Source organism: Schistocerca gregaria, chromosome 7, assembly GCF_023897955.1.
Source record: "Schistocerca gregaria isolate iqSchGreg1 chromosome 7, iqSchGreg1.2, whole genome shotgun sequence".
Lineage (NCBI taxonomy): Eukaryota > Metazoa > Arthropoda > Insecta > Orthoptera > Acrididae > Schistocerca > Schistocerca gregaria.
In genome coordinates this window covers 53,162,550-53,175,644 of record NC_064926.1, presented here as the reverse complement: position 1 = coordinate 53,175,644, position 13,095 = coordinate 53,162,550, and the positions used below count along the sequence as shown (strand labels likewise).

Below are 13,095 nucleotides of genomic sequence, written 5' to 3'. Positions count from 1 at the left end.
TCCTGAGCCCTTTGGTAGGAAAATGTGAACTTCATATACGGCAACTAAAGACATTTCGTCTCGAACGGGTTGACATATTAGTGAGATTCGATGTGGTTTCTTTGTTGGACTAGTACCTCTTGTGGATTCATCACAACTGATAGGCGTTAAGATAGAGGAGGGTATCTTACATCTATTCAAACATGTCCCTGCTTAGAATTGCTTTTTGTTTAGTGAAAAACATTTTGAGCAAACTGAATATGTTGCTATAGGCAGCTGTTTATCTCCCATAGAAGCTAAACTTTTTATGGAAGACTTCTAGGAAAAAGCACTTCAGTCAGCAGCGTTGATTCCTAAATGTTTCTGGAGATATATGGACGGCTAAGTGAAGTTCCATCAGATGAAATTCTTTGCGTGATAAAATAGTTTTATGCTTACATAGTCACAGGTACACAACCCGGTTCAGGTGGAAGTTTCGTGATATGGTGTACACGAATTCTGTTGAATGGTGTCGGTGTTTTGCTCCTACGAGTTAGATCACGACCCATGAAGAAATCATCACTTCAGTGCTCTCCCTCCACTTGTGGTGCTAGAAGAGGAGGAGTCATAATCCTGGGAGGCATCAGTATCCGAATCAATAGCGTCTTCATAATCAAAATCGTCTTCAGATGATTCAGAAATAGTTTATTCAAATTTCTGACCATTTGTAACTCCAAATAATTTATTTTTCTCCTGACAGGTAATATGGAATTCATGCTGTAAATAAAGGATAATGTATCTTACGAAATTATTCTGTTCATGATACAAAACTTATGCTCACCTGAAAGAATTCTAGCATAAAGAAATATACTTTCCTTCCAAAAGAATACTCAGCTGCAACTTTTGGCGCTACATCTGACTTTTCAGTACTGAATGTGTGTCGAACTGTTAATTGTTGTCAGTGATCTACACATCAATGTGGCATTCAGACAGAAGATAAACTAATTTTGTTCACTAAGGGGTCAAAAAGGCTCTCGTTATGCATTAGACATGTAGGATTTCAAAATTGAAAAAGAAAAATACTTAATTTGACTTGCACCAAATAATGTTTTCCTAAATAAAATCAATGTATATCTGAAGATTACACAGAATGTAAACCAAAATTAACAATGTATTCAGGAAAGGCCCCTGTTATTCATCCAAAGTTTAAAAATGTTCGCATCACCAGTATCAAAAGCTATGAAATGCAAACATATTTCTTGGATAGTGTTTAAGGAAGGTAACGAAGCAGTGTGATCCTTAGCCAAGCAAACATTCTATGCTCACTGGTGAACGAAACATGTAACTGCAAATGTTTCAAGAAGTAATAACACCAATTACAAAATTAACAAAATCAGATAACTTCATCTCCCAGAAACAAATTGAAGAAATTAATGGACCTGAATTCTATTATCAGTAATCAAATATACTTGCAGGGATGTTGCATGGGGCAATCAAGAGTTATGTCGTTCCTGTAAGAAGTCCTCTAGGTGTGTTCATATATTATTAATGATTGGGGATGCAGATATGTTGCATGGGCGTAATGAGAATATGACAGTTCATTTATTCTTGGTCCGTATATCATCTTCAGACTGAAAATTAGAGCAACAAGATGCATTGCGAAATAGTAAACTGCTTAAGTTATCAATTTTGGAGAGCATTTTTGCGCTATTACATGTGAAATGAAGCCGAAGTTATTTGAGGAACAGATGGCAAGCTGACGAACATGCGTGATATTATTGAGTAGAATCGTATAATGGTATGAGTGTCTCTAGTTCAGCAACTTACCACTGGGAGTGTACAGCGCGGTTTGAAGTGAAATGACAGCAGTCTGCAGCTGAAAATTTAAACTTAACGACAGAAAATATTTTCATTGTCCTTCATTGTTTTATTAGTTCATTATTACATCAAAGATTTTTTTGCAATATCTACAGATTATATTCAAATACACAGGGTCTTTCAAAAAGAAATTCAAGTGTTTTAAGGCTTTGTACCATTCATTATATGTAACTTACATTTGTAAATAATGTATCAATTGAAAGGGCAACTCAGTTTTATTTTTTTACCTATGCGCAAAGAGAAGTATACAGAACGTCCAAGAGTGACTGAAGAGCGTGTGGCTTTCACGCGTAATACCAAGAAATCAGTTTGGGAGGTTAGTCTTGAATTAGCAGCTCCAGTGACGTCTCTGAGAGATATTCAAGGGGGCGCTTATAGCTCTGTCCTTAGTTCTGGCAGCCATTACAAGCTCTAAAGCATACAGGCAGCTGTTTCCGTGCCAATGTTGCAAACTAAATGTTGCTGCATGACGATGAAGATTTTTTGGATTGTGTAGGCTTCAGTGATGAATCGACATTTCACTTAAATACAAATGTGAACACACTTGATGTATCCTAATGGCGATCAACAGATCTCCACGAGATGGTATAGTTACTACGACACTCGCCTAAATTTAATAGTTTTTCGCCATATCCCGGCGGAATGTTTATTTTCATTTTTTTATGGTGAAGCAACTGTAACTGATGTTTCTTATGTTGGTGCTCTAGAACTATGGCTCTTTCCTCAGTTGGACGAGACTGAACCATAGAACTATATTTGGCAGCAAGGTGGTACGCTACCTCACTGACATAACTCAGTGAGAGATTGGTTAAATGATCCAGAATGAGATTTTCACTCTGCAGCGGACTGTGCGCTGATATGAAACTTCCTGGCAGATTAAAACTCTGTGCTCTACCAAGAGCACTTGCCCGCGAAAGGCAAAGGTTCCGAGTTCGAGTCTCGTTTCCGGCACAGAGACTTAATCTGCCAGGAAGTTTCTTGGTTAAATGATATTGTACCCTAAAGCTGGATTGGGTGTTAGGGGCCGAATGACAGAGCTTGTTTGACATTACCTCCACATTCACACACAGTTTGACTCAACGCGATTTTTACCTTTGGGTATTGATAAAGGTCCATCTGTATGTGGGCCCGCTATCAGCTAATCTACCAGACATTAGAAGCAGCATTGTTGCAAACATTACTCCAGGTGTGTGAATAACTAGCATGTCCGACATGTGAGGAATGGCTCACACTGGACATTTGTAAGAAAAATGTTTGAGTTACTCCTTCATTTGATGTATTATTTATAATTGTCAGTTGAATGTAATGAAGACTATAGAGAATTAAAATCCATATATGGATTTTGAAACACTCCGTGTACTAACAATTACGTGAAAGGCATTTCGTTAAAAGCAATATATGCGTAACTTCACTGCGTGTGCCTAATTACAGTGGCATTACGCTGAAACGAACACGACTATGTATGCCTTGATTACCATAATTTGATTAAATACTTTATTTTGAAACAAAATATGCGGTCATAATAACCAAATAACGGCATAACATGTGTGCTACGTGTGAACTCGCAGTGCCGCAGACTTCATTTGTTCATCTGGTTGAGCAGCGCGTAGTAAGAGTAGGACGCCTTCAACAGCTGAAAAAAGGAGATTCAGAGTCACCAACTAATGTACAATATAACGACAAAAAGAATCCTAAATTAAGTATTGGCTGTGTGTGGTGGTTAAATAGTTTTGTAATATTACCCTCGAACTTATTGTTAACAATATCATATGAGAAAAGCTCAGCTGCAATAATTTTCTTTTTAGTGTTTTATATCGTCTAGTTACCATCTGACTTTAAACGTTGGGGCGTAAGACTTCGATAATTACGTTTATCTATCTTGGTTTAACAGTTGATGGAACACATAATCAGGCATCATGTTGTCGCCAGTTTTGGTAGCTGAGAGACGTATGGGTGTGAAAACTGTAGAGAAAGGCGAAGGTGTGAATACAGCAACCAGGCTAAAGAGAATGTAGCTTGCAGCACATATTCAGAGTGAAATAGGCTTTATACGGTATAAACGGGGCTGCAACAAACCAATCTTCTGACTGATGTCAACAGCAAAATAATGTTGTAATGCTATTTGTTCACTGTAAACAATAGTAATAGGAAAATATGTTTCTACCTACCACTTAAGTTCATATCGACAGACACCGATATTACTCTGACCTATTATGAATCTACTTTATGTCTATTTCTGTACAATAAAAGGACTATTTTTAATCCCCATTTCTTCAGAAAAGTATGAGAACAGGAAAAATGTTCAGTAATAAATATAATCGAATATATATATAGATCGGAAATTTGTTTCGTTTCCATTTTTTGGAAACTGCCTGTGCTTGGAAAGGAAGTCATTTGAAGTGACGCGTAGACTACTTGTGCTTGGAAAGGAAATCAGTTGAAGTAACGTATGGAATATATTTCGATATTAAAGTTATACTGCGATAATTACATTACAAATAAAACAAAAATTCTGTTCCGGTTTGTAAATTTAGGGCGAACATTCCACCTCCTATCTTCAGGAAAGAAATTATGCAAATATGGAAAGACACAAGAGTGATAGGAGGCAAGGTCAGGTTCTTTATTTATCCACACCTAAAGTTATTAATATCAGTTTATAGGAAGCTTGGAGAAACGGTACATTACGTCAGATATATGTGCAGGAAGAAGATATATTATATTGTATTAATGGGAATTCATGACCCCTTTAAAAAAGATAAGGCATAACAGATTTAATGTTATGTAAGCCATCTGAAAAATTACTGAACAGAAAGGCGAATAAGATGAACAGAGAGATGGGCTGATAATGGCAACATATTTAGATTTGAATGGAAGGTATCGAAAAATATAACTGTAACTGATGAAACCTGTGTTACTTTCATTACGATTCATATGGTTCTTAAGAAACTTCATTCCAAAGCCAGAACAGTATCCAATGAGTACAAAATAAAGCCACCCAACATGTCAATAACGAAAACTGATGATGAAGAAGTGGAAGCAATGTAAGTCTTGTTTGTATCTAAATCACTTGAAACAAGAAACAAAATAAATTAATAACAAAGGAGACTGAATATACGTGTGAATGTTAAACGGTCTCCGTCTTTATTAGAATCAGATTTTCATTCAAAGCACTTCATGATGTGATGAGAGGTGGATCTAAGTTTCTGAGACAAACTTGCAACGACTCTCTCTGTGAACAGTTTTTAAGTTAGTAAATAAAAAGGGAAACGGCTAAGCCTGTAGTAGTTAAGAACAAATTATACGAAGAGAAAATAAAATGAAGCTTTTAAAACTGCCATATGTACAGGTATTCAGAGCTATTCCAGTGTAAGGGAATGACGTATGACAAAGTATACAATAAATGTTAATTCTAATAGGCGAAGCATTAAAGTAATATACTTTTGAGGATTTTAGTTCTCTGATGTAAAATGCTACTGAAATTACATGAAGTGAATAGAAATACGACTGTATTAGAGCTTGTAAAATGTGGAAGAAGTTTCATAGAAAAAACATGATCGGTTTCAAACCTATGAATTGCGGAATTCGGTTCAGTGACGGAAAGGTTTAATACTGTTTGGATAATATGATCACTGGAACAGAGCAGTGTACAAAATACGTAGCTACCGAGATATAACAATACAGTCGATCAGAAACTGGAACGCTAGCAATTTAGTCAAGGAATTACATTTAGTTATGAGATTTCTGGAAGTCTCGATGTACTTCTCTCTTGCAAGCTAGGTAACATATGTTAGTATCGTCAAATGAGATACTTCAATACATCTTAACTAATGAGAAAAAATTGATATGAAAACGTTATGTATAATCTAAAGATATCGTTAAGTCATCTGCTGTTATACAAAAAGCAGTTAATCACAACGATTTATAAAATCTTCGCCTGTGATGTTCTCGCTATATTGAAAATGATAAATCTGAGAGACTGAAGTCCTTTATATGAACTGTTGTTCACCGAGGGATGTGAACTAACTATCACAGAAGCCAAAAAACAGAAAAGAAATGTGGAAGGAACTGACAGAGGAGATATGCAAAGGAAATGAATTTGAAGGAATATTATACTGTAGAAACGGAAGGGTGCGTACAGTAGGTGAAGATAAGAAGAGAGATATGATACTGCGAACATAATTTTGCAAAGCACCAAAAAGCTTAAGTCTTTCGGTAGACGACAGTCTATCAGAACTACCAATATCCTTCGGGGAGGCAGCCATGACAAAACTAATCCACTCTGAGTTGAAGAAATATGTAATAACACAAATTTTGATGAAATCAGGTATTGAAAGTTGTGAATATTATCGAACTTTTAGTTTAACTAATCACAGCTGCAAAATACTGACTCGAATTATTTGAAGGAAAATGGAAAAACCGGTAGAAGCCTACCTGCGATAAGATCGGTTTCGTTTCCGTAGTAATGTAGTAACGCTCAAGGAAATACCTATCCTACCACGTGTCGTCGAAAATACGCTGAAGGAAGGAAAACTTGCGTTTATAGCAGTTTTAAGTTTAGAGAAAGCTTCTCACAATGGCGGCTTGAATAAATTCTCTGAATTTCTAAAGGCAGTGAGGATGAACCAAAGAGAGTGCAGTTTATTTACATCTTGTACAAAAATCAGACTGTTGTTTAAGAGTCGACGAACATAACAGGCAGGGAGTGGTTGAGACATTAGTGACATGCTATTGAATCTGCAAATCGAGCAAGTATTAAAAAGAAGGAGAAATCTCTTAGGACTGTTAAGCTACAGGGAGACGAAATCAAAAGCTTTGCGTCTTCCGATAACAATGTAATAATGTCAGAGAAACCAAAGGATGTGGCACAGTAGTTGACCGAAATAGTTAGCGAATTGAACGGAAGGTATAAGAAGAACAATAACTAAAGCAAAACAAGGTTAATGTAATGTACTCGAATTAATCTGAGCCTTGCAATTTGGGTACCAAAAACAACTGCTGTAGTCCAAAGCTGAGATCATAAAAAATTCAGAGTGGCTTTAGAAAGCAAAACATTTCTGTAATACAGGAATTTGTTAATATCTAAATAATTTTCCTGTAGGCAGTTGTGTGGAGCGTAAGCTTGTACGGATATCAAACGTGGATCATAATTTGTTCAGACAAGAACAGGTTGGAATTTTCTGGGTTTGGTGCTATCAATAATGTTTGTGATTAAATGGGTACATCGAATAACTGATGAAGAGACACAATATAGGGAAAAAGGAATTTATGTAGCAACTTGAATAAAGGAAGGGTCTGCTTGAAAGGTGATACCATGAAGCATGCAGCAATCGTCACCTTGTTAATAGAGGGAGGAGTGTTTAGAGTGGCGGGGAACCGGAATTGAAAGTAAAGGTTGATTTAGCAAGAGCATTGAGAGGTACATAAAAGCCACTCTTAGGACTGAAGGCCAAAACAACAACAACAAAAATACGTCAGGTGAACTATTTCATAAAAACTCATATTAATTAGCTCTTCGAAAAAATGTAATCAAACCACAGTACATTACATTTAATAATCATCCAGAAATTGTTTACTTCGAGTTCCTTGTGTCTATTTCTAAGATACATGACGCGAAATTAGAAACTGATAATGGAACACTGCTCATACTTATTATAATTTCTCGTCTCTGTGTAAGTTGCGCAGGTCCCTTCAGTACAAAAGAAAGAAAATAGGTGTAGCCTGCAGAAATACAGACCTATATCACTCAAGTCGACTTGCAGTAGTATTTTCGAACAAATACAATGTTCGAAGTTTTTTGAATTACCTCGAAGGAAACGATCTATTGATACATAGTTACCATCAATTCAAAAACTCTCGTTCTTGAGCAACGCAACTAGCTCCTTATTCTCATGAAGTAATGAGTGACACCGACATGTGTTGTAACATAGATTCCATATTTCTACATTTCAAGTGGGCTTTTGATTCTGTTCCTCACAAACGGCTACTAATTAAGTTGTGTGCGTTTGGACTCTCTTCCCTATTGTGCTACTGGATCTGGAATTTCCTATCAGAAAGGTCACAGTTCGCTGTAACTGACTTAAAGTCATCGAGAAAAACAGAAGTGTCATCTGCCGTTCCCCAAGCATGTGTTAAAGACCCTCTGCTGCCCCTAATCTATATGGGTCTGAATTATTTAGGGGACAATCTGAACAACCATCCTTGAGTGTCTACAGATGATTCTGTCATTTACCTTCTATTAAAGTCAACAGAAGATCAAAACCAAATGCGAAATTGTTTGAACAACGTATTTGTATGGTGCGAACAGTGGCAGTTGATCTTGAATTATTAAAAATGTGAGGTTGTCCATGTAAGTGATAAATGGAACCCGTTAAATTCCGATTGCATGATATACCGCACATATCTGACGGCTCTCAGTTTAACTAAATATCTAGGAATGACAATTATGTACAGTTTACACTGGAACGATCAGACAGAAAATGCTGTGAATAAGGCGAATCTGAAGCAGCATTTTGTTGCCAGGGAAGGCAGAAAAAGCAAAAATCCACTAGAGATAGTGCCTACACTACACCTGTTCATCCTGTGCTACAGTATTGGTGAACGGTATGGGATACTTACCACATAGAAGGCCATCGAAAAGAGTTCTGAGTAAGGCGCCTCGTGTAGTATTATTGCGAAATAGGGAAGAGAGTGTCATAGATACGATATGTGAGTTGGAGTGGCAGTCACTGAAAGAAAAGTAATTTCCGCTCCGACGAGAACTTTGCTCGAATTTTCAATCTCCAACTTTGTTCTCCGAATGCGAAAATACTTTGTTGACGATTATTTACTACAGGAAAAATTTTCATCATAACGAAATTAGAGAATTAAGAGCTCGCTCTGTAAATTTTAGGTTCTCGATTTTCCCGTGCGCTGTTCGAGATTGGAACGGTTCGTAAATAACATGAAAACACTTAAGTGTGAATTGAATAATAGTCATGTACCTGAAGATATTTCTACGTCACACGTTGCCTTCACTACGAATACATACTGGTTGCGCGTTACAATATGCTATGCGTAGGACGGTCCTCTATCTACCAGTAACGATACACAAATTATTAATGCGCTTTATAATGTCAATGCACCGTATACAGAGGAGAGGTAGCACATTTGATAAGAATCCAATCACACATCTATGTGGTAGGAGAGACTCAGGTGCTACACTTGCAAAAGTTGCGTCCTCTTATCACAACACCTACAGCCGGATAGTCGTTTCACCGTTAAGAGCAGTTTCTAAGATCACTACTGTGAGGCCCTGTTAGAACATCAGAGGTTTCATGAAGGCTGAAAGACGCGATTCTGCAGTGGAGCAAAATGAGATGTCCTCAAATCTTTCAAGTCATTCGAGTATCTCGATCTCTCAAAGGAAATATGTTTGTATTTCACGTGTATAGCGCCTGTTCACACTAGCACCCCAGTCACTACGCGGCAGTGCTTCTGATGCATCCAAAACAGCGACCAAACACAAACTTTTAGTCTTTCTTCTCGCTGGTAGCTTTCTTTGCCACTTCACAAAATGGCTACTTCTCCGCTGTGGTATGCGACACGGCGTTTGAATGCATATCTTAAACCAAGGTACTTCGAACACTTAATATGACAGATTAAGTACTGACGATTGGTTTCCACCCAGTTTCACCGAATGTGCGAAAAGAACATGGAAGTTCAACGAGTGGATACAGACCCCATCCTAATTTTACCTTTCCGGAGTTTCCCTTACATCACTTCTGACAAATACCGGGATGGCTGCTGTAAAACTACTAGACCCAATCCCTTGTCTCGTCCTTGCCAAGCGCGACCTTATGCTCTGTCTAAAATAATGAAAAGGATGACTGGAAAGTACCGTGCGAGGTGGCCTAGTGATTAGCGCACTGGACTCGATTTCGGTAGGAAGACGGTTCACACACGTGTCCGGCCATGCAGATTTAGGTTTTCCGTGATTTCCCTAAATCGCTTCTTGCAAATGCCGGGATGATTCATTTGCTACGACATCCTTGACACCATCCAAGTTTATGCTCCGTCTCTAATGACCACGGTATCAACGGGACGTTAAACCCTAATCTTCCTTTTCTTTTTGAATGGAAAGTGAACTGGCAGGTAGGTTTGAGGCCTACGTGGCTCTCAATTCGACGCTAGTATTGCTGCAGGAAGCCTCAATACATGCTCTGGTTAACAGAAATTATACACTGCACGAATATTTGCAGTGCTAATGGCTTTCTGCTGTTTCCTTTTTTGTTCTGTGTAGATGTAAAAAGTGAGATGATCTTAGATGCATCTTGCAGAGAGTCACCCACGCTAACGCATCAAACAACTAATGTTTCCAATAATGTAGCATATTAATTAAAAACAGAAATACAACGTCTGTAAAAGGGATAGTGACAAAGTTGAAAAATTCATACATATAACAATGACGGTATGTGTGTGTGTGGTGTGTATATTCCGTGTCTCCTCCTAAACCACTATATCGGTTTCAACCAAACTAGGCACACACATCTCTTCCTGCTAGGCAAAAACTACTTTTGTAAGAACCATCCACCTATCGCAGTTCAGGAGATACGACCTCATCGACACTGAGAAAAGTGAGAAACTGTCAACTCATGCATGATGTTTAAATTTATTAAATCTTTGCTACTAACGCGATTCGCAACACGTTTCGTAGACAGTATCCACATATAACGATGTGAATGTGTCGACACATAATTATTGCACGACAGGAAGCTCAAGACGTATGACGTAAACACTGAGATGCATGATAAATCGTCGCATATTGCATTTTGTTAAATGCATTTACTCTTTGTTATTAACACACTCCTATAGTGTAGTTAGTTTAAGAAAACTCCTGACAGCAGCTTCACTTTTGACAACTTTCAACTTCGGAATGCAAAGGGCTGCAAGAGAAAACAATACCTGTCTATACTTAGGTGACAAAAATCAGTGCATATGTCCTAATATCATGTCGCACATTTTTTCGCCCGGGGTAGTGCAGCAACTAGAAGTGAAATGTCCTCAAAACTCCGTTGGGATTCTCCTGCAGAAACACCCTGCCTCTACAGCGGAAGTGTTGCCGGTGCAGGATTTTGTGCATGAACTAATCTCCCGATTATATCCCATAAATGTTCGATGGGATTCATGTCGGGTGGTATGGGTAGTCAAATCATTCTCTCGAATTGTCCAGAAGGTTTTTCAAACAAACCGTTAACAACTGTGATCCGACAACATGGCGCACCGTTTTTCAGAAACATGAAGTGCATGAATCGCTGTAAATGGTCTCCAAGAAGCTGAACAGAACCGTTTTCAGTCAATGATAAGTTCAATTTGACCAGAGTACTCCGTAGATCCCATGTAAATTCAGTCCGTACCATTTTGGAATCAACGTCAGCTTGCACAGTGCTTTGTTGACATTTGGGTCCATGGCTTCGTGTGGTCCGCGGCACACACTAAAGCTACCGTCAGCTCTTACCAACTGAAATCGAGACTCATCGAACCAGGGCACGATTTTCCAGTGGGTTAGGGTCAAACCGATAAGCTAAAGAGCCCACGGCAGTCGCTGCAGGCGACGTCCTGCTGCAAGCAAAGACACTCACGTCGGTCCTCTGCTATCATGGACTGTTAATGCTAAATTCATCCGCACTGTCCTAAGGAATACGTTAGTCGTAGGTCTGCCTTGGTTTCTGCGGTTATTTCACGCAATGCTGCTTGTCTGTAAGTACTGACAACTCTACGCAAACGCCGCTTCTCTCGGTCCTTAAGTGGAGGCAGTCGGCGTCTGTGCTCTCCGTGGTGAGACTCCGTAATGGAATTTCCCATGCATCTACCTGTAACTACCATTCCACTTTCAAAATCTGTTATTTCCGGTAGGGCCGCCATAATCATATCCGAAACATTTTCACATTAATCACAATGACAGCACCGCCATTTCGGTGCCCTTTTATACCTTTTGTACGCGATACTACCGTCATGTGTAAATATCCATATCGCTATCCCATGTCTTTATCGCCGCAGTTTATAGTACTATGAAAAGGGGTTGCCACAGAGATATTTGTTAATTTCAAAGGTGTTTTCAGGAATACATGAAAATGAAATATTTTTGATATTGCACTGCAAAGAGTTTTTTTTCGTTTCTAATAGAAAACTGACAAAATGCCGGGTTTGGGAATAGTTAGTAAATAAAATAAAATCAATAAGGGATGATGAAAGTGGACGATGGTGTTGCCCGCTTACGTATTCATCTCTCAGTGTGCCACATTTGCATCAACGATGGATGACTTGGCAGACAATTTGACCGTCCAGGAAACTGATTTCGTCGTAATTCTAGAAATACCTGGGACGTATTGGTATCTTTTTCTGGAGAAAGCGGAAAATGTCAGTTGGTATCAGGAGAACGTGGTAATGAGGCAACGCCAAAGAGCACAGAGAAGCAGCATGTATCACAGAGTCCTGGACGGGATCGGCCGCGGTGTTGTGTTGGACCAAACGGAACTCCCTGGACAGCTTCTTGGTGCTCTCCTTCTAGACAGCTTCCCGTAATCTCGTCAGGCGATTTCGAAAACACAGTCCTCTGACGGACTGCCAGTTACGAGCACAGTCTGATAGCACCACATCATGGCAATCACATAAACCACAGCATCGTCTTACCCGGTGGTGAATGAGGTCTTCGTCGACTCAGACAGTGGTGGTTCCATACTTTTCCGTTTAGTGCTGCTTCCTTTTTTCTTACTGACGCAATGCTACTCTCATCCAACGCGAATAGGCGGCTAAGTGTAAAGTTCTCTGGTGTCACCCAAGACACCTGCATCATTTCAGGATAGGATCAAGCCTGGTAGAAAACCGTAGTATTGATACAAAACTGAAGGCTGGCAGCAGCTTTGGGTCAGGAAGAGTTGGGGGATATTGTCAAAAGTGTAGAAAGGCTAATGACTTAAGTTCGTCATATGCTACTGTTAACTTGAATAGGCAATACTGGAACAATGTTTTTATCATAGCTTGTGAATGATACTCACGCTCACAAATGTCCTGCGTGAAACGTGGTAGAATTTCCCAGCAGTGACCCCAAGAGGCCTCTGAGCTCGCAGCAGAATAGTTATGAGAGCCTTCTGCATCTTCTGTGGAGCTCCTGGCCACCCGCACATGTACACAGAATTCACCAGACGGGAGTTCTGCAAATAAAAAGTCGGATTATGAAGGGGTTTTTCAGCAACTGTAAAATAACACAGTCAATTTTACTGA

General features: G+C 39.0%; 1 protein-coding gene across 1 annotated transcript in view; it reads right to left on the bottom strand.

Annotated features, from left to right (window-relative positions):
• Positions 1 to 3,415: 3,415 nt before the first annotated feature.
• LOC126282280 (odorant receptor Or2-like) overlaps positions 3,416 to 13,095 on the bottom strand; it is a 66,190-nt gene continuing 56,510 nt past the window's right edge. Inside the window, exons 5-6 of the mRNA XM_049981933.1 lie at positions 12,870 to 13,025; positions 3,416 to 3,469 (exon numbers count right to left, since the gene is read on the bottom strand). Of these exons, the coding sequence (XP_049837890.1) occupies positions 3,416 to 3,469; positions 12,870 to 13,025 (210 nt within the window). The remainder of the gene's footprint in view (positions 3,470 to 12,869; positions 13,026 to 13,095) is intronic.